At 42.1% G+C, this 22,662-nt stretch overlaps 1 protein-coding gene and 1 pseudogene across 1 annotated transcript; both read left to right on the forward strand.

Annotated features, from left to right (window-relative positions):
* Positions 1-5,748: 5,748 nt before the first annotated feature.
* LOC118944427 lies at positions 5,749-6,899 on the forward strand (annotated as a pseudogene).
* Positions 6,900-11,848: 4,949 nt separating this feature from the next.
* On the forward strand, positions 11,849-16,105 carry LOC110506183 (guanylyl cyclase-activating protein 2-like). Its single transcript, XM_021585592.2, has 4 exons — positions 11,849-12,040; positions 14,201-14,350; positions 15,246-15,342; positions 15,892-16,105. Exons 1-4 carry the CDS (start codon positions 11,849-11,851, stop codon positions 16,011-16,013), a joined length of 561 nt encoding a protein of 186 aa, XP_021441267.1. The 3' UTR covers positions 16,014-16,105.
* Positions 16,106-22,662: the final 6,557 nt, after the last annotated feature.

Here is a 22,662-nt window from a genome sequence, read left to right on the forward strand (position 1 = left end):
ACCAATGTTGGAAACTGTTCTGTCTTTGCCTGGTGGCATGCTGTTTTTACCCATAGAGTTATATGCCAACAGTACAACCCCATTATACTGAACCTATCCTCAGTTGACTGAATTACACCAAGTACAAGTATCTGTTGGCTAGGACCCAACAGTACAACCCCATTATACTGAACCTATCCTCATGTGTAATTCAGTCTGAAGAGGTGGAGGAAGTCATCATCCACACATTGTCCTCATCATCATTCATTATTCATAACTACATTTAGCTAACATTAGATCATTGATACAGAGATCCTTACCTTTGTCTCGATTTGGCAGTCTCATCCAGATCATGGCATTACTAGAAATTTAGGATAGCCATATTATCAGCTAATTGGCATTTAATTTGGGGGAGTAACTACAGACAGATATATTGATAAGGCACCTTGTCCTGGAGAGATTTACATGGTTATTAAAACGCCATGCCAGGGTGAGCCGACAGGAAATGCAGCCCGTATGTGTTTCTAAAATCTCCTATGGGAAACATTGATGGTGGAAAAACGATTGGAACAGTTTCCCTGTTTGACCACTAGGTTTTATGGGTATTATGGCTCATACTGTCATTCTCTATTGCCACACCTGTAAGGAATCGGAGGAACAGCCCCTACTTGGCAGTGTAGTTCTGATTAAAGTCAAATCAAAGGCTTTCAGCATCACCAGTCTGGTGTCCATTAGGTTAGGACACCATCAGCCTCAAGCCACTGTACACCACGTCATCGAGCCACAGTCACCTTTCACCTACCACGGCCAAAACACTGCCAAGCCAATTACTATGTATACCATTAACACCGCCCAGGTACAATACCTCAGATTAACCACGTAGAGGCACTATTCTGTTTTCTGGGATTTAACTGTACAGTATCTATGGAGTCTCTATGACTTTTCTCCAGCCTTTTGGTTAACATAATCTCATAAAATGTTGTGTTTTATCAACAAATCCATACATTCTGTGAACACTGGCTTATTAGAGCACTTTTCTTTTCTGTCACCAGAAAAGCAAGAATCTTCCTTTAAGGGGGCATTCTGTGATTCCAAAAATAACAAAGCCAACTGACAATTAAACCAACTGACATTAGGCCTGACATCCTCCTGAGACCTAACATTTCCTTGTTGTCCTCTCTAATGGACATTTGTTTTTGGTCCGTGTCGCTGAAGGTCATACATGCCACTGTGTTAGGACCTGATGTGGCTTTGAGAAGACATTCTGGGATTTTCACGTGGGGGTGTCACCTTCATCATTTTTTCTTTTTGGTTCTTCAAAATGGCTACCATCACAATTACCATCACAATTACCATCACAATTAGTACATTTTATGCCAAGTGTGTGTGATTGTGTAATTAGATTTTTTTGTGAGTTTGTTACTCAAATAGTTTCTAATAGATGCATATCTCAGTAATAGGTTGGTGAGTTTTCAGAGCAGTGTAATATTTTGTAAAGTATCAAACACTTTAAATAGGAGCTTAAGAGCTTGTTAACATGTCCTCTGTAGTGGACAGCAGGATGAGATAACTATGGTTTTTACCTACTCTCCCTGTTTACTGCAATGTAAAGAAAATCATATTTACTATCAACTGAGTCCTGAGTCCTAATGGCCACTACAGTACACATACATTTCGCTACACTCCAAACTTATCATTAAGCTTGAGTTCCTGGGTCTTGGACTTCCTGCAACTGGGTCCTGGACTTCCTGACGGGCTGCCCCCAGGTGGTGAAGGTAGGAAACAACATCTCCACTCCACTGATCCTCAACACTGGGGCCCCACAAGGGTGCGTGCTCAGCCCCCTCCTGTACTCCCTGTTCACCCACGACTGGGTGGCCTTGCTCGCCTCCAACTCAATCATCAAGTTTGCAGACGACCCAACAGTGGTAGGCTAGATTATCAACAACGACGATACAGCCTACAGGGAGGAGGTGAGGGCCCTCGGAGTGTGGTGTCAGGAAAATAACCTCTCAGTCAATGTCAGTAAAATAAAAGAGATGATCGTGGACTTCAGGAAACAGCAAAGGTGAGCACCCCCCTATCCACATTGACGGGACAGTAGTGGAGAAGGTGGAAAGTTTTAAGTTCCTGTCGTGGAGGATCGTTACAAAATATAACACTTACAAGAACTTGTGAATTCAATATAGGCTTTTAATACAAACATATCAGAAGCCTAGATGGTCCGCGGAACACACCCTTTTCCAGAGCACTGGCTCTGGATTTATACAAATACAACATATGAGTCCATCCCACATGCAAATGAAGTTACTTCCCTCAGTCCATCTGCCACCATTATCTTTCAATCCGTGCTTCCTACTTGTTCACGCCCAATAACGCCCATATCTGCTTTCAGTTAAGTTATAATGGTGACAGGACCTCTTCATGTCCCAAAAATAATACATGCCCATCTTATCCTATGGGCCCCTTATGTTTAGCTTGTCCTTATTAGGACTAGTAGACTATGTGTCTCTTCTCTTCATGTCCTAAAAATATATGCCCTATGTCTATAGTCCATCAGTTGGTCATTTGGCCGACCCCCTCCTTTGTATGTCCCTCTGACCTTGGTATGTCCAGCTGTCCTATGCTCTCATGGCCTTACTTTGTTTCCTGTCCTATACAATAGACAATGCATTTTACCAGAATGGCAAATGCATTCTAAGTGTATCATTCTCTTGTGGTACAGTATTATGTTTGTCCCTATATGTACATCTTGCTCCCACATTCCTCGGAGTACACATCACGGACAAACTGAAATGGCCCACCCACACAGACAATGTGGTGAAGAAGGCGCAACAGCGTCTCTTTAACCTCAGGAGGCTGAAAATATTTGGCTTGTCATCAAAAACCCTCACAAACTTTTACAGGTGCACAATCGAGAGCATCCTGTCTGGCTGTATCACCGCCTAGTACGGAAACTGCACTGCCACAACCGCAGGGCTCTCCAGAGGGTGGTCCGGTCTGCACAACTCATCACCGGGGGCAAACTACCTGCCCCCCAGGACACCTACAACACCCGATGTGACAGGAAGGCAAAAAAGATAATCAAGGGCAATAACCACCCGAGCCACTGTCTGTTCACCCCGCTTCCATCCAGAAGGCGAGGTCAGTAAAGGTGCATCACAGCTGGGACAGAGAGATTGAAAAACAGATTCTATCTCAAGGCCATCAGATTGTTTACCGGCCATCACTAGAGATAGACTAGGTCTGTCTGAGAGGTGGCTGCCTACCTACAGACTTGATATCATTGGCCACTTTAATAAATGGAACTCTAGTCACTTTAATAATGACACTTTAAGAATGTTTACATATCTCACATTACTAATCTCATATGTATATACTGTATGCTGTTTCCTACACTATCTATTGCATCTTAGCCACTCTGTCACTGCTCATCCATTAATTTTATATTCATATGTTCTTATCCCATTCCTTTACTAGATTGTGTGTATTAGGTTCTGTTTTTTGTTAGATATTGAATTTGTTAGATATTTGGTTTTGCTATGAAATTGTTAGATACTACATGTTAGATATTACTGCACTGTCGGAACTAGAAGCATAAGCATTTCGCTACACTCGCAATAACATCTGCTAACCATGTGTATGTGACCAATACATTTTGATTTGATTTGATTTTACATTAAAAAAGTAACTTTTTTTCTTTGTAAATTCCAAACCCTTGTGATGAAAATACATAGTATTCCAGAGCTTGTTTTTTGCTAGGTCTCAGGATATAGGTTGGGTCTCAGGATATAGGTTGGGTCTCAGGATATAGGTTGGGTCTCAGGATATAGGTTGGGTCTCAGGATATAGGTTGGGTCTCAGGATATAGGTTGGGTCTCAGGATATAGGTTGGGTCTCAGGATATAGGTTGGGTCTCAGGATATAGGTTGGATCTCAGGATATAGGTTGGGTCTCAGGATATAGGTTGGGTCTCAGGATATAGGTTGAGTCTCAGGATATAGGTTGGGTCTCAGGATATAGGTTGGGTCTCAGGATATAGGTTGGGTCTCAGGATATAGGTTGGGTCTCAGGATATAGGTTGGGTCTCAGGATATAGGTTGGGTCTCAGGATATAGGTTGGGTCTCAGGATATAGGTTGGGTCTCAGGATATAGGTTGGGTCTCAGGATATAGGTTGAGTCTCAGGATATAGGTTGGGTCTCAGGATATAGGTTGGGTCTCAGGATATAGGTTGGGTCTCAGGATATAGGTTGGGTCTCAGGATATAGGTTGAGTCTCAGGATATAGGTTGGGTCTCAGGATATAGGTTGAGTCTCAGGATATAGGTTGGGTCTCAGGATATAGGTTGGGTCTCAGGATATAGGTTAAGTCTCAGGATATAGGTTAGGTCTCAGGATATAGGTTGAGTCTCAGGATATAGGTTGAGTCTCAGGATATAGGTTGGGTCTCAGGATATAGGTTAAGTCTCAGGATATAGGTTGGGTCTCAGGATATAGGTTGAGTCTCAGGATATAGGTTGAGTCTCAGGATATAGGTTGGGTCTCAGGATATAGGTTGAGTCTCAGGATATAGGTTGAGTCTCAGGATATAGGTTGGGTCTCAGGATATAGGTTGGGTCTCAGGATATAGGTTGAGTCTCAGGATATAGGTTGAGTCTCAGCTTTGAATGCCATAATACTATACATCTCGCCCTGAAAGGCGAAAGCAATTTTTCGATGCTAACCAACATTTTTCGACAGAGATTTTGAAGAATACATCAACCTGTCTGACTATAAGTACTCTAATATACTACAGTATAGGTACTCTAATAAACTATAGGTACTCTAATATATTATAGGTACTCTAATATATTATAGTGATAGGTTTGTATTTATGAACTGTAAATCCTTATTAATCATTAGTTGTAATAGAGAAATGAGGGGTGCCATAGCTGAGGGGCTACTCCAGAGGTTAATGATTATCTGTAGGAGAAAAGTATATGGTGGGGGGCAATTAAGCTTGGAATGTATTGAGTGTAGGAAAAGCAATCACATGTGGCAGGCATTGATAGGGGGAGAGAGCCAGGGATTAGTGATGAAGGGGGTAGAGGTCAGACCAGGTCATGTTAAGGAAGAAATAAACGTTTATGGCCCGTATCACTTAGTGTCCTGCCTAGCAGTAAAGATACAACGTTTGTTCAGATGTGTAGGAGGAGACTCAGCCTAGGAGAAAGGGTTTTGATTATCAGTGATTGTGTGAAAATGTCTTTGTTTAATGCAGCTGTTGTCACGCCCTGACCTTAGTATTCTTTGTTTTCTTTATTGTTTTGGTTAGGTCAGGGTGTGACATGGGTGATGTATGTGTTTTTGTACTGTCTAGGGGTTTTGTAGGTTTATGGGGTCGTTTATTATCTATGTGTTTATGTATGTCTATGGTTGCCTAGATTGGTTCTCAATTAGAGGCAGCTATTTATCGTTGTCTCTAATTGGGAACCATATTTAAGCAGCCATCTTCTTTGGGTATTTCGTGGGTTATTGTCTATGTGATGTTTGCACTCAGTTTTGATAGCGGTCACGGCCGTCTTGTTATTTTGTTTAGTGAACTTTGTGTTTTTTCGTCTTTCATTAAAAAGATGTATTCACATCACGCTGCGCTTTGGTCTCCTCCGTACAACGACCGTGACAGCTTTCTTTGTTTAATGCAGCTGTATTGACCCTCTGGGAAGAATAACATTGGTTTAAGCTTTCATAGTGTTTCATAGTGTCAATTAGAGAATTAGAACCTAACAATGGGTACTGTAATGTTTCCAACTGTCACACCCCATCAGAACCCTAAATATAAGCTTTTCTTTACTCCATTGATTGTTAACAATGTATTTGTAAACAAACACTGTATAGCCTCAAAACATTTAACACTATAATTTGGATCTCACGGATGGTCAGTCCTTGCAATTGCTGATTAAGAGTACAGTACACACACTCAAACATCAGCCAATAGTACAGTGAGTTAAAGGATTGCCATTTGGTTGAGTGACAGGCACAAGCCTAAGTAGGGAGTATGTCAGGACATGCCAACTATCCGCTGCCTTAGACACTGTGAACCATCAGATCCTCCTCTCCACCCTCTCAGGGTTGGCCATCTCAGACTCTGCTCACTCTTGGATTGCATCCTACCTGGCAGGTCGCTCCTACCAGGTGGCTGAGGAGGATCTGTGTCTGCATCACGTGCTTTCACTACTTGTGTCACCCAGGGCTCGGTTCTAGGCCCTCTCCTCTTTCTCATTACACCAAGTCACTCGGCTCTGTCATATCCTCACATGGTCTCTCCTATCATTGCTATGCTGATGACACTCAACTACACATCTCTGCGTACCTGTCAGATATCTCAGCTTGGATGTCGGCCCACCACCTCAAGTCCAATCTTGACAAGAAGGAGCAGCCTTTCCTTCTGGGGGCGGCCTGCCTGCTCCAAGACCTCTTCATCACGGTTGACAATTCCAGTGTCGCCCTCCCAGAGCACAAAGAACCTTGGCGTGACCCTGGACAACACCCTGTAGTTCTCTGCAAACATCAAAGCAGTGACTCACTCCTGCAGGGTCATGCTCTACAATATCCGTAGAGGAACACCTTTCACACATGAAATAGTGCAAGTCCTAATCCAGGCACTTGTCATCTCCCGTCTAGACTACTGCATCTCTCTGTTGGCTGTGCTCCACGCTTGTTCTAGCAAACCCCTGCAACTTATCCAGAATGCCGCAGCCCACCTGGTGTTCAACCTTCCTAAGTTCTCCCATGTCACCCTGCTCCTCCACACACTCCACTTCCAGTCAAAGCTTGCATCATCTTCAAGATCCTGGTGGTTGTCTACGGAACAGCAAGGTGAACTGCCCCTACTTAGGCTATGCTCAAACCCTACATCCCAACCCGAGCCACCTCTGGTCTCTTGGCCCAGTCAAAGCTCTTCTCTGTCCTGGCACCCCAATGGTGGAACAAGTTTTCCCCTAAAGTCATTACACCGGAGTCCCTGCCTATCTTTTGAAAACATCTGGGACCTTACCCTATGAAGAGTATCTTACCTTAAAGAGTATCTTAAATAACTTTCATGGCGCATTCGGGCAGGTAGCGTTCTCCTGGCATCCGCCAAACCCAGATTTGTCCGTCGGACTGCCAAATGGTGAAGCGTGATTCATCCCTCCAGAGAACGTGTTTACACTACTCCAGAGTCCAATGGAGGCAAGCTTTACACTACTCCAGAGTCCAATGGAGGCGAGCTTTACACTACTCCAGAGTCCAATGGAGGCAAGCTTTACACTACTCCAGAGTCCAATGGAGACGAGCTTTACACTACTCCAGAGTCCAATGGAGGCGAGCTTTACACTACTCCAGAGTCCAATGGAGGCGAGCTTTACACTACTCCAGAGTCCAATGGAGGCGAGCTTTACACTACTCCAGAGTCCAATGGAGGCGAGCTTTACACTACTCCAGAGCCCAATGGAGACGAGCTTTACACTACTCCAGAGTCCAATGGAGACGAGCTTTACACTACTCCAGAGTCCAATGGAGGCGAGCTTTACACTACTCCAGAGTCCAATGGAGGCGAGCTTTACACTACTCCAGAGTCCAATGGAGGCGAGCTTTACACTACTCCAGAGTCCAATGGAGGCGAGCTTTACACTACTCCAGAGTCCAATGGAGGCGAGCTTTACACTACTCCAGAGCCCAATGGAGGCGATCTTTACACTACTCCAGAGTCCAATGGAGGCGATCTTTACACTACTCCAGAGTCCAATGGAGGCGAGCTTTACACTACTCCAGAGTCCAATGGAGGCGAGCTTTACACTACTCCAGAGTCCAATGGAGGCGAGCTTTACACTACTCCAGAGTCCAATGGAGGCGAGCTTTACACTACTCCAGAGTCCAATGGAGACGAGCTTTACACTACTCCAGAGCCCAATGGAGGCGATCTTTACACTACTCCAGAGTCCAATGGAGGCGAGCTTTACACTACTCCAGAGCCCGATGGAGGCGAGCTTTACACTACTCCAGAGCCCAATGGAGGCGATCTTTACACTACTCCAGAGTCCAATGGAGGCGAGCTTTACACTACTCCAGAGCCCGATGGAGGCGAGCTTTACACTACTCCAGAGTCCAATGGAGGCTAGCTTTACACTACTCCAGAGTCCAATGGAGACGAGCTTTACACTACTCCAGAGTCCAATGGAGGCGAGCTTTACACTACTCCAGAGCCCAATGGAGGCGATCTTTACACTACTCCAGAGTCCAATGGAGGCGAGCTTTACACTACTCCAGAGCCCGATGGAGGCGAGCTTTACACTACTCCAGAGTCCAATGGAGACGAGCTTTACACTACTCCAGAGTCCAATGGAGACGAGCTTTACACTACTCCAGAGTCCAATGGAGGCAAGCTTTACACTACTCCAGAGTCCAATGGAGACGAGCTTTACACTACTCCAGAGTCCAATGGAGGCAAGCTTTACACTACTCCAGAGTCCAATGGAGACGAGCTTTACACTACTCCAGAGCCCAATGGAGGCGATCTTTACACTACTCCAGAGTCCAATGGAGGCGAGCTTTACACTACTCCAGAGTCCAATGGAGGCGAGATTTACACTACTCCAGAGTCCAATGGAGACGAGCTTTACACTACTCCAGAGCCCAATGGAGGCGATCTTTACACTACTCCAGAGTCCAATGGAGGCGAGCTTTACACTACTCCAGAGCCCGATGGAGGCGAGCTTTACACTACTCCAGAGTCCAATGGAGGCGAGCTTTACACTACTCCAGAGCCCGATGGAGGCGAGCTTTACACTACTCCAGAGTCCAATGGAGGCGAGCTTTACACTACTCCAGAGTCCAATGGAGGCGAGCTTTACACTACTCCAGCCGATGCATGGCATTGCACATGGTGATCTTAGGCTTGTGTGCGGCTGTTTGGCCATGGACACCCATTTCATGAAGCTCCCGACAAGCAGTTATTGTGCTGACGTTGCTTTCAGAGGCAGTTTGGAACTCAGTTGTGAGTGTTGCAACTGAGGACAGATGATTTTTACACGCTTCAGCACTCTGTGGTCGCGTTCTGTGAGCTTGTGTGGCCTACTACTTCGCGGCTAAGCCGTTGTTGCTCTTAGACGTTTCCTCTTCACAATAACAGCACTTACAGTTGACCGGGGCAGCTCTCGCAGGACGAACTGACTTGTTGGAAAGGTGGATCCTATGACAGTGCCATGTTGAAAGTCACTGAGCTCTTCAGTAAGGCCAATGTTTGTCTATGTATGCTCGATGTTATACACCTGTCAGCAACGGTTGTGGCTGAAATAGCCAAATCCACTCATTTGAAGCGGTGTCCACATACTTTTGTATAGATAGTGTAGCTATCTTAAGATAAGAGTGTCTGTTTTAAATGACTAAAATGTAAACATTTGACATTTTATTGTATGTATGGGTACAGAGATAAGCTAGTCATCAAAAAATAATTTTAAACACTATTATTGCACACAGAGTGCGTCCATGAAACTTGTGACTTGTTAAGCACATTACTCTTGAACTTATTTAGGCTTGTCATAAGAAAGGCTTTGAATACTTATTGACTGAAGACATTGCAGATTTTAATTTTTAATCCATTTGTAAAAATGTCAAAAAAAATAATTACACTTCAACATTATGGGTTATTGTGTGTACAAAAAGGTGCTATCAGGAACCAGAAAGTGTTATTTTGCTGTACCCATAGGAGAACCCTTTGAAGAACCCCTTTTGGTTCCAGGTATAACTATTTTGGTTCCAGGTAGAACCATTTTGGGATCCATGTAGAACCCTTTCCAAAAGAGTTCTACCCGGAACCAAAAAGTGTTTTCCTATGGGGACAGCCGCAGAACCCTTTTGGAACCCTTTTTCTAAGAGTGTAAGCTAGTGATACAACATCTTTATATTTAATCAATTTTAAATTCAAGCTGTACCACAACAAAATGTGGAAAAAGTCAAGGAGTTTGAATACTTTCTGAAGGCACTGTATGTCAGGAAATGCCTAGGGAGTATGTCAGGAAATGCCTAGGGAGTATGTCAGGACATGCCTAGGGAGTATGTCAGGAAATGCCTAGGGAGTATGTCAGGACATGCCTAGGGAGTATGTCAGGAAATGCCTAGGGAGTATGTCAGGAAATGCCTAGGGAGTATGTCAGGAAATGCCTAAGGAGTATGTCAGGAAATGCCTAGGGAGTATGTCAGGAAATGCCTAGGGAGTATGTCAGGAAATGCCTAGGGAGTATGTCAGGAAATGCCTAGGGAGTATGTAAGGAAATGCCTAGGGAGTATGTCAGGAAATGCCTAGGGAGTATGTCAGGACATGCCTAGGGAGTATGTCAGGAAATGCCTAGGGAGTATGTCAGGAAATGCCTAGGGAGTATGTCAGGACATGCCTAGGGAGTATGTCAGGAAATGCCTAGGGAGTATGTAAGGAAATGCCTAGGGAGTATGTCAGGAAATGCCTAGGGAGTATGTCAGGACATGCCTAGGGAGTATGTCAGGAAATGCCTAGGGAGTATGTCAGGAAATGCCTAGGGAGTATGTCAGGAAATGCCTAGGGAGTATGTCAGGAAATGCCTAGGGAGTATGTCAGGAAATGCCTAGGGAGTATGTCAGGACATGCCTAGGGAGTATGTCAGGAAATGCCTAGGGAGTGTGTCAGGACATGCCTAGGGAGTATGTCAGGACATGCCTAGGGAGTATGTCAGGAAATGCCTAGGGAGTATGTCAGGAAATGCCTAGGGAGTATGTCAGGACATGCCTAGGGAGTATGTCAGGAAATGCCTAGGGAGTATGTCAGGACATGCCTAGGGAGTATGTCAGGAAATGCCTAGGGAGTATGTCAGGAAATGCCTAGGGAGTATGTCAGGAAATGCCTAGGGAGTATGTCAGGAAATGCCTAGGGAGTGTGTCAGGAAATGCCTAGGGAGTATGTCAGGACATGCCTAGGGAGTATGTCAGGAAATGCCTAGGGAGTATGTCAGGACATGCCTAGGGAGTATGTCAGGAAATGCCTAGGGAGTATGTCAGGACATGCCTAGGGAGTATGTCAGGAAATGCCTAGGGAGTATGTCAGGACATGCCTAGGGAGTATGTCAGGAAATGCCTAGGGAGTATGTCAGGAAATGCCTAGGGAGTATGTCAGGAAATGCCTAGGGAGTATGTCAGGAAATGCCTAGGGAGTATGTCAGGAAATGCCTAGGGAGTATGTCAGGACATGCCTAGGGAGTATGTCAGGAAATGCCTAGGGAGTATGTCAGGAAATGCCTAGGGAGTATGTCAGGACATGCCTAGGGAGTATGTCAGGAAATGCCTAGGGAGTATGTCAGGAAATGCCTAGGGAGTATGTAAGGAAATGCCTAGGGAGTATGTCAGGAAATGCCTAGGGAGTATGTCAGGACATGCCTAGGGAGTATGTCAGGACATGCCTAGGGAGTATGTCAGGAAATGCCTAGGGAGTATGTCAGGAAATGCCTAGGGAGTATGTCAGGACATGCCTAGGGAATATGTCAGGACATGCCTAGGGAGTATGTTAGGACATGCCTAGGGAGTATGTTAGGACATGCACTCTTGAATGGTCAGGTGACAGCTCACCTTTCTTTTGGCAAAAGATTGAGAGATTTCTTAGTTAATGTGATTGAAAGGTTAAATATACACCGCTGTCCAGTCCCCCATTAGGCCATGGTATCTGACAAGTGGAGTAAAGGCATTTAGTTTGATGGACCGTGTCAGCAGATGCTTCGGTAGCCACTTGTAGTAGCCAGACTTTAACTTATAACCTTTATGTTGAACTATATTTGCTTGAATTATTGTAGAAAATATTTTCTACCATCAAAGTGAACTGCAACAATGGGTCAAGCAGAGAGCCACAATGAGATGGATTTGGAGCAAATTCAGGAGCTGTGTATGGCTTTTATGAAGGAGTGCCCGAGCGGGGCTTTGCACCTACATGAATTAAAACGGATCTTTTGTATACCAGCCAGCTGCGAGGAAGAGACTTTGTACATTGAGACTGTCTTCCATTCATTCGACACAAACAGGGTAAGTGAAGGGGGTAAAACAATTTTCAATCAGGAAATAATGTTTAAAAAAATGTCATCCATTCCATTCATCCATTGTGCTGTTAAAGGGACAGTTCACTCAAATTACGAAATGTAATGTTGGTTTCCTTACACTGTAAGCAGTCTATGGGCAAGGTATGACAGCAATCCATGCTTTGGTTTAGTTTCCCTGGCACTGTTTCCAAATGCTAATCTCATGGTGCTGATATTAAAGAATGTTGTGCACCATATTCAAATCATCTACAGTGCCATCAGAAAGAATGTAAACCCTTTGACTTATTCCACATTTTGTTATGTTACAGCCTGAATTCAAAATGGATTACATATATATTTCCTCTCACCCATCTACACACAATACCCCATAATTAAATGTTTTGAAATGTTTGCAGATATATAACTATTTAATGTACAATAGTATTCACTCCCCTGAGTCAATACATGTCAGAATCACCCTTGGCAGTGGTTACAGCTGTGAGTGTTTCTGGGTAAGTTTCTAAGAGCATTCCACATCTGAATTGTACAATATTTGTCCATTATTATTTTCAAAATGTCAAGCTCTGTCAAATATGTTGTTGATAATTGCTGGACAACCATTTTCAAGTCTTGCAATAGATTTTCAAGCAGATTTAAGTCCAAACTGTAACTCGGCAACTCAGGAACATTCACTATCTTGGTAAGCAACTCCAGGGCAGATTTGGCCTTGTCTTTTAGGTTATCGCCTGCAAAAAGGTGAATTCATCTCCCGGTGTCTGGTAGAATGCAAACTGAAACATGTTGTCCTCTAGGATTTTGCTTGTGCTTAGCTCCATTCTGTATGTTTTTTTTATCCTGAAAAACTCCCAGTCCTTAACAAGTACAAGCATACCCTTAACATTCAGCCACCACTATGCTTGAAAATATGGACAGTGGTACTCAGTAATGTGTTGCATTGGATTTGCCCCAAACTTAACTTTGTAGTCAGGAATTGCTTTGCCAATTTTTTGCAGTATTACTTTAGTGCCTTGTTGCAAACAGGATGCATGTTTTGGAATATTTTTCATTCTGTACAGGCTTCCATCTTCTCACTCTGTCAATTAGGTTAATATTTTGGAGTAACTACAACATAATAGATACTTCCTCAGTTTTCCCCCAAACTAAACCTGTATAACCCTGTAACTATTTTAAAGTTTCCATTAGCCTGATAATGAAATCCCTGAACAGTTTCCTTAATCTCCGGCAACTGAGTTAGGAAGGACACCTGTATCTTTGTAGTGACGGGGTGTATTGATTTTTTTAACATATTTTTTATTTTATCTTTATTTAACTTGGCAAGTCAGTTAAGAACAAATTCTTCTTTACAATGACGGCCTAGGAACAGTGGGTTAACTTCCTTGTTCAGGGGCAGAACGACTGATGTTTACCTTGTCAGCTCAGGGAATTGATCTAGCAACCTTTCTAATCACTAGGCTACACCATCCAAAGTGTAATTAATAACTTCACCATATTCAATGTCTGCTTTTAAAATATTTACCCATCTACTAATAGGTGCCCTTCTTTGCAAGGCATTGGTCTTTGTGGTTGAATCTGTGTTTGAAATTCACTGCTCGACTGAGGAACCTTACAGATAATTGTATGTGTGGGGTACTGAGATGAGGTAGTCATTAAAAAATCACGTTAAACACTATTATTGCAACTTATTATGTGACTTGTTAGCATTTCTTTCTCCTTCGCTTATTTAGACAAACCATAACAAAGGGGTTTAATATTTATTGACTCAAAACATTTCAGCAGATTTTTTAATGAATTTGTAAAAACATGGAAAAATGTGATTCCCATTTGACATTATGGGGTATTGTGTGTAAGCCAGTGACAAAAATCTAAATTTAATCATTTTTAAATTCAGGCTGTAACACAACAAAATGTGGAAAATGTCAAGAGGTGTGAATCCTTTCTGAGGGCACAGAAGAAATTACTTTGTTGAGCTTCACAATCAATTTGAGATACTTTCGATTTGGACATAATGCACGAATAATGCTAATACCGGTATCATGACATCATTTTGTAATTTGGGTGAACAATCCCTTTAATTGCATTAGCTTCAGTTATTCAGTTATACATTCAAAAGGTAAACATGCAATAAATCCATGTATTGTTTTCACAGGATAACGCGTTGGATTTTATGGAGTATACAGCCGCTCTTCATCTGATATTGCGGGGGAATCTTGAGGATAGATTGAAGTGGTCCTTTAAAATCTACGACAAGGACGGGAATGGCAAGTTAGACCGAGAAGAGGTGAAAAACCTCATTCGGGTAAGAAATTACACATAATCTTCCTCTGCATCATGCTATTGACTGGCTGCTTCGTTTGGGCCTGCAGTTGGCTACTAGTAGCTGTAGATCAGTTAGGCTAGGCTATGCACCTTCTTTTCTAAGGGTAAGAACAGCTGGACACATTTTGGTAGTACAATCTGCAATACTCAGTTTGAAGTTTTCTCAATTGTATAACTTGTATAATACTTGTATAAAACTAATGTTATTAGAGCAGTGCCTTAATATGCTGCAGGTCAGGGATTAGGATCAGGTGAGGGATTAGGATCAGGTCAGGAGAAGCGACTACGTGGGATGACTGGGGTTTTCACAAATCTAATTCCGTTCGTACATGTTATTGGATGAAAGGATGGGAGGAGCAAGTGGCTTTAATACCAATTATTCTTGGGAACACCTAGCCCTGATCCTATAGCTTATCTGGTTCTGAACTGAACCCATTGGTCAGCTGAGTTCACGGCTCTGGTATTTACTGTATATATAGGACCTCAATCTTTTTCCTTTGTCAATTAAAAAGGCCTAATGTCACAGTATTGTTTCAATGTAAAAAAAAAAAAATCCATTTCTAAAGATGTGTTACCCCACTGATGATATGATATAGGATATGTATATATTATATTATAATTTTGTTGCCCATCTGCCTTAAATGTTACCTTATGTGAACTCAGTAAATTAAGCTCAGATAAACAACACTAGACAAAATATTATTTCTGTCATATAAAAGTTTATACAACTTTAGATTTTTCGTCAATGGGATAAACCCATCTTTTTATGTTGAACCCCTTTAAAATGTATACCATTTGAGATAGGACAACTGTGTAAAAACACTTCTGTCAAATACCACACTGTATGTAATGAAATTTATCTCATACAATTGCAGATCATTTACAAAATCAAAATTCATACAACTGCCATAAACATGACACCTAATGAAGTCTGTGACAGGATCTTTGAGCTGGTCGACCAGAATCATGACGGTAAGTGCCCGGTTAAGATATATTCATATATACGGCAGAACATGCATTCAAATCTGTACCAAATATACAGTACTTTCATCAAACCACCACAATGAACAATCTGTTCTCTAAGGGCTTACATGTAATGCCATCTTCCATCAGCGAGAGACAATATGCCTTTGTCACTGCCTTTACACACTGGTCAGTCTGATGTAATGACCAGGATTAGGTAATGCTAGTGCTAATTGGTGGTCCATTTGACGGGGACTTTGCTCTTGCATCCTCATGGTCAGGTGCTACCTGGCCCATTATACAGAGGAAAGATGGAGGTTTTGCCATTTCTTTGTTGTTTTATTTTTAATAAGCATGAATGGCTTCCTACTTTTAATAAGCATGAATGTCTTCCTACTTTTAATAAGCATGAATGGCTTCCTACTTTTAATAAGTCTGAATGTCTTCCTACTTTCTTACTAAGTTGGCACTACATCCGAGTTATGTCAGTAACCTTAACCTGAGAAAGATCTTGAATCATTGCCCACCAAAATGTATATATTTTTCCTTCTATTACAGGCCAGATTTCCTTTACTGAGTTCATGGAGGGGGCCCAGAAGGACGAGTGGGTCATGAATATGCTCAAGCTGGACGTCAACGCTAGTGGCTGGGTCATGCAGAACTGTGTAAAAATGACCTGAGCCCTCCAAACAGGCTCTCCCATCTACACAGAGAGGGGTTGTGTCCCTCAAATGGCATCTGAGTTTTGCCTTTTTCTCACAAGAAACCTGATGCCTTGGGCCTACAGATCTGGCTCTGCCTCCATGTTTGCTTGTGGTGGTTCAGGCATAGACATGGAGCCCTTTCCTCCGTATCACTTCTTGTAGTTGTTCTTTTAACATGCTGTCCATGCACGTTGATGTGTCGGAACAACAGGCGTTCTCTTTTTGAGTTGGGACCAGCTGACAGGATGGAGTCTCATTCAGCACATGACTGTCATAGATCACTGGAACTCTGGTAGATTTCAAACAGAGTTCAAAGGTCATATTGTGTGATATGATATTACACAGGGTCACTATCCGCAGTTTGAGTATTTACATTGCATTCAAATGTAAAAAAATATGTAATTCTATACTCAGTATCATATTAATAATATAATATGATCAAAATAATTATTTCACAACCTTATACTTTCAAGTACGAAGTAATATTTCAAAACATATCAATGCAAATATCATACCGTTAGTAACCTAAATGTGATATATCATGTTATGTTACCCATATTTATTTGACCTATTATGTTTAAGGAATTTATATCACATCAGAGAACTGTCGTGGAAATTTCCTCTATTTACCAAATCATGGGAGCAAACCACACACAAGTCAGAGTTAGTTATCACAAAGTCCATTTTTAATTATATGAGCTCTATCCTCATCCCCTGTGACTTCTCAGATCAATTCAGTGTCTATCAATGAATTCTCTGAGAGCCCCTTACACATTGCAGCTGAGATCCTTTAATAGCAAAAAGCACACATAGTCAGACAGCATAGACATAATACATTGTTCAGCTTTGTCTCCTTACTCAAACCCAGAACCATAAACCAATCCTCCATATCAACAGGCATATATCAAATCCATCCTATCTTGACAAGATCACAGAGACACACTGACTGGCACACAGACATTGTGGAGCCAAGAGATACACGCTTGACCTCTCCCCTCTCTCCGGCCCAAACAACTTAGTCTTGACATAGAACAGATACTGCAACCCTGCCACAGTATTATACAAAAATAACATTCTGATGAGAAGCATGATGAATATAAAACATCTTACCTATGTTACCAACCAACTCTGATTATTCCCCAACAGAACTTAGAATGGGGATATGTTATATTATTCAATGTCAAGTACTTCAAATCCTTTCAAAAACAATGAGGCATCACAAAAAAAGCTTTAATAACCTTTAAATATCAGCAGAGTTTAAACTGTGAACCAAACTGTTGGCTACAGTCGTAACCAAAAGTTTTGAAAATGACACAAATATTAATTTTCACAAAGTTTGCTGCTTCAGTGTATAGATATTTTTGTCAGATGTTACTATGGAATACTGAAGTATAATTACAAGCATTTCATAAGTGTCAAAGGCTTTTATTGACAATTACATGAAGTTGATGCAAAGAGTCAATATTTGCAGTGTTGACCCTTCTTTTTCAAGACCTCTGCAATCCACCCTGGCATGCTTTCAATTAACCTCTGGGCCACATCCTGACTGATGGCAGCCCATTCTTGCATAATCAATGCTTGGAGTTTGTCAGAATTTGTGGGTTTTTGTTTGTCCACCCACCTCTTGAGGATTGACCACAAGTTCTCAATGGGATAAAGGTCTGGGGAGTTTCTTGGCCATGGACTCAAAATATTGATGTTTTGTTCCCCGAGCCACTTAGTTATCACTTTTGCCTTATGGCAAGGTGCTCCATCATGCTGGAAAAGGCATAGTTCGTCACCAAACTGTTCCTGGATGGTCGGGAGAAGTTGCTCTCGGAGGATGTGTTGGTACCATTCTTTATTCATGGCTGTGTTCTTAGGCAAAATTGTGAGTGAGCCCACTCCCTTGGCTGAGAAGCAAGTGCTGTGATATTTGATCCAAGTAATGACTAAAGATAACACAACAGATCATTCTAGATAGAACAATCCTCATACAAAAAATGTAGAATTTTGTATAGAATTATGTGCATTCAACACATTTACACCAAATATCTATATTTACATTTTGTTTAATCTAATGCAAGCATGTCCCATTAAGTGGTCTCACCATAGCAACCATTCTTTGTTCATTTATTTGACAATCGATGCACCCATCACGATAAACCACAGGCTTATTGTTGTCGCATAGCTGAGAGGTGTACCTGTAAGTAAGCATTTAATTGTACTGTGTATGTACACCAAGTGTATCCTGTGCATACGACAAATAAACTGGATTTGATTTGCAAAGCCACCCAGCCATGTAGGCATACCTCAGGGAGAAAGAAGCTTTCCACTAGTATTTTCTTGGGTGGGGTGTCCCAATGGAAAAACCTCCTTGCATCTATGACAAGGGTTCCCAGCATTGGTCTTCATGTAGCCTACCACTCTAGGGTATTATGCAGGTTATATGTCCAAATCAATAGTCAGAGTGCAGCTAGAAGATTGGCTCAGCTGAAAACCCACATTCAAGAGGACCATTGTTTTGAACTCTTGCTCCACTCTGTTACATGATACTGTGATACACAACATTTCTATGCACAAGGCATCGTTGTCTCAGAACAGAGGTTTGTTCAAACAGTAAGGCACAAGAGTCCATGCTATATCATGAATATAGTCACAGGTAAATGCCGTTGTTCATCTTGATGTACTTGTTACACCCTGATCTGTTTCACCTGTCCTTGTTATTGTCTCCAACCCCCCCAGGTGTCACTTGTTTTCCCCAGTGTATTTATCCCTGTGTTTCCTGTCTCTCTGGGCCAGTGTATTTATCCCTGTGTTTCCTGTCTCTCTGGGCCAGTCTATTTATCCCTGTGTTTCCTGTCTCTCTGGGCCAGTGTATTTATCCCTGTGTTTCCTGTCTCTCTGTGCGAGTGTATTTATCCCTGTGTTTCCTGTCTCTCTGGGCCAGTGTATTTATCCCTGTGTTTCCTGTCTCTCTGGGCCAGTGTATTTATCCCTGTGTTTCCTGTCTCTCTGGGCCAGTGTATTTATCCCTGTGTTTCCTGTCTCTCTGGGCCAGTGTATTTATCCCTGTGTTTCCTGTCTCTCTGGGCCAGTGTATTTATCCCTGTGTTTCCTGTCTCTCTGGGCCAGTGTATTTATCCCTGTGTTTCCTGTTTCTCTGGGCCAGTGTATTTATCCCTGTGTTTCCTGTTTCTCTGGGCCAGTGTATTTATCCCTGTGATTCCTGTCTCTCTGGGCCAGTTCGTCTTGTATGTTTCCAAGTCAACCAGCTGTTTTTCCTGTTCTCCTGCCTTTGCTATTTGCTATTTCTAGTCCTCCTGGTTTTGTCCCTTGGCTGTTTCTGGACTCTGTACCGACCTGCATGACTATTCTACCTCCCTTGACCTCGAGCCTGTCTGCCACTCTGTACCTCCTGGACTCTGAACTGGTTTTGACCTTTGACCTGTCCACGACCATTCTCTTGCCGACTCCTTTTGGATTATTAAACATCTTAAACGCCAACCATCTTCCTCCTGTGTCTGCATCTGGTTCTTGCCTTGTGTCATGATAGTGCTAGTAGAAGGCCTTTCAACCCATTTACCTGGGACTATATTCTTTATAGTGTAGTATCACGTGCCTTACTGCTTTTAAAAAAAGGGTCACAACATGCATACAAATACCGAGCAATCAGCATCCAGGATCCAATCAGCATCCAGGATCCAAACTACCTGTTTTATAACAAGAAATCACACCCAGCTGTCTGATTCTCTGTGAGGATGGAAGAGTGAGAAAGAGGGGAAGTGAGAGAGTGTCCAGGGTTCATGAGCGGTCTTCTCTATGCTCTCCAATGTGTGTACAGTACATTCACTGTGAGGATGGAAGAGTGAGAAAGAGGGGAAGTGAGAGAGTGTCCAGGGTTCATGAGCGGTCTTCTCTATGCTCTCCAATGTGTGTACAGTACATTCACTGTGAGGATGGAAGAGTGAGAAAGAGGGGAAGTGAGAGAGTGTCCAGGGTTCATGAGCGGTCTTCTCTATGCTCTCCAATGTGTGTACAGTACATTCACTGTGAGGATGGAAGAGTGAGAAAGAGGGGAAGTGAGAGAGTGTCCAGGGTTCATGAGCGGTCTTCTCTATGCTCTCCAATGTGTGTACAGTACATTCACTGTGAGGATGGAAGAGTGAGAAAGAGGGGAAGTGAGAGAGTGTCCAGGGTTCATGAGCGGTCTTCTCTATGCTCTCCAATGTGTGTACAGTACATTCACTGTGAGGATGGAAGAGTGAGAAAGAGGGGAAGTGAGAGAGTGTCCAGGGTTCATGAGCGGTCTTCTCTATGCTCTCCAATGTGTGTACAGTACATTCACTGTGAGGATGGAAGAGTGAGAAAGAGGGGAAGTGAGAGAGTGTCCAGGGTTCATGAGCGGTCTTCTCTATGCTCTCCAATGTGTGTACAGTACATTCACTGTGAACCTTTTAGACGCTCCAGATGCACTGTATTGTGGACCTGTGATGACTTACTGTATTACAATGTCGTTTTATACGGATTCTCTCCAGTATGTCTCTTTATCCATATGTTATACGGATTCTCTGCTGTATGTCTCTCTTTATCCATATGTTATACGGATTCTCTGTCGTGTCTCTCTTTATCCATATGTTATACTGATTCTCTGCCGTATGTCTCTTTATCCATATGTTATACGGATTCTCTCCAGTATGTCTCTCTTTATCCATATGTTATACTGATTCTCTGCTGTATGTCTCTCTTTATCCATATGTTATACGGATTCTCTGCTGTATGTCTCTTTATCCATATGTTATACGGATTCTCTGTCGTATGTCTCTTTATCCATATGTTATACGGATTCTCTCCAGTATGTCTCTCTTTATCCATATGTTATAAGGATTCTCTGTCGTGTCTCTCTTTATCCATATGTTATACTGATTCTCTGTCGTGTCTCTCTTTATCCATATGTTATACAGATTCTCTGCTGTATGTCTCTTTATCCATATGTTATACGGATTCTCTCCAGTATGTCTCTCTTTATCCATATGTTATACGGATTCTCTCCAGTATGTCTCTCTTTATCCATATGTTATACGGATTCTCTGCTGTATGTCTCTCTTTATCCATATGTTATACGGATTCTCTGCTGTATGTCTCTCTTTATCCATATGTTATACGGATTCTCTGCCGTATGTCTCTCTTTATCCATATGTTATACGGATTCTCTGCTGTATGTCTCTCTTTATCCATATGTTATACGGATTCTCTGTCGTATGTCTCTTTATCCATATGTTATACGGATTCTCTGTCGTATGTCTCTTTATCCATATGTTATACGGATTCTCTCCAGTATGTCTCTCTTTATCCATATGTTATACTGATTCTCTGTCGTATGTCTCTTTATCCATATGTTATACGGATTCTCTCCAGTATGTCTCTCTTTATCCATATGTTATACGGATTCTCTGCCGTATGTCTCTCTTTATCCATATGTTATACGGATTCTCTCCAGTATGTCTCTCTTTATCCATATGTTATACGGATTCTCTCCAGTATGTCTCTCTTTATCCATATGTTATACGGATTCTCTGCCGTATGTCTCTCTTTATCCATATGTTATACGGATTCTCTGTCGTATGTCTCTTTATCCATATGTTATACGGATTCTCTGTCGTGTCTCTCTATCCATATGTTATACGGATTCTCTGCCGTATGTCTCTCTTTATCCATATGTTATACGGATTCTCTCCAGTATGTCTCTCTTTATCCATATGTTATACGGATTCTCTGCCGTATGTCTCTCTTTATCCATATGTTATACGGATTCTTTGCTGTATGTCTCTCTATCCATATGTTATACGGATTCTCTCCAGTATGTCTCTTTATCCATATGTTATACGGATTCTCTGTCGTATGTCTCTCTTTATCCATATGTTATACGGATTCTCTGTCGTATGTCTCTTTATCCATATGTTATACTGATTCTCTGTCGTATGTCTCTTTATCCATATGTTATACGGATTCTCTCCAGTATGTCTCTCTTTATCCATATGTTATACGGATTCTCTGCTGTATGTCTCTCTTTATCCATATGTTATACGGATTCTCTGTCGTGTCTCTTTATCCATATGTTATACGGATTCTCTGTCGTATGTCTCTTTATCCATATGTTATACTGATTCTCTGTCGTATGTCTCTTTATCCATATGTTATACGGATTCTCTCCAGTATGTCTCTCTTTATCCATATGTTATACTGATTCTCTGTCGTATGTCTCTTTATCCATATGTTATACGGATTCTCTCCAGTATGTCTCTCTTTATCCATATGTTATACGGATTCTCTGCTGTATGTCTCTCTTTATCCATATGTTATACGGATTCTCTGTCGTATGTCTCTTTATCCATATGTTATACGGATTCTCTGCTGTATGTCTCTTTATCCATATGTTATACGGATTCTCTGTCGTATGGCTCTCTTTATCCATATGTTTAGGGCTGTATGTCCATATACAGAATATAAAGTGGATTTAGATCACCTGTAGGTTTTTGATGACCACATTCCACTTTATTCATATAATTCATCCCCTGTGCAATTAATGAAGGGATGTATCCTCCTAACACACACACACAGACACGCATGCACACACACTTCCTTA

Source organism: Oncorhynchus mykiss, chromosome 26 (genome assembly GCF_013265735.2).
Source record: "Oncorhynchus mykiss isolate Arlee chromosome 26, USDA_OmykA_1.1, whole genome shotgun sequence".
Taxonomy (NCBI): Eukaryota; Metazoa; Chordata; class Actinopteri; order Salmoniformes; family Salmonidae; genus Oncorhynchus; species Oncorhynchus mykiss.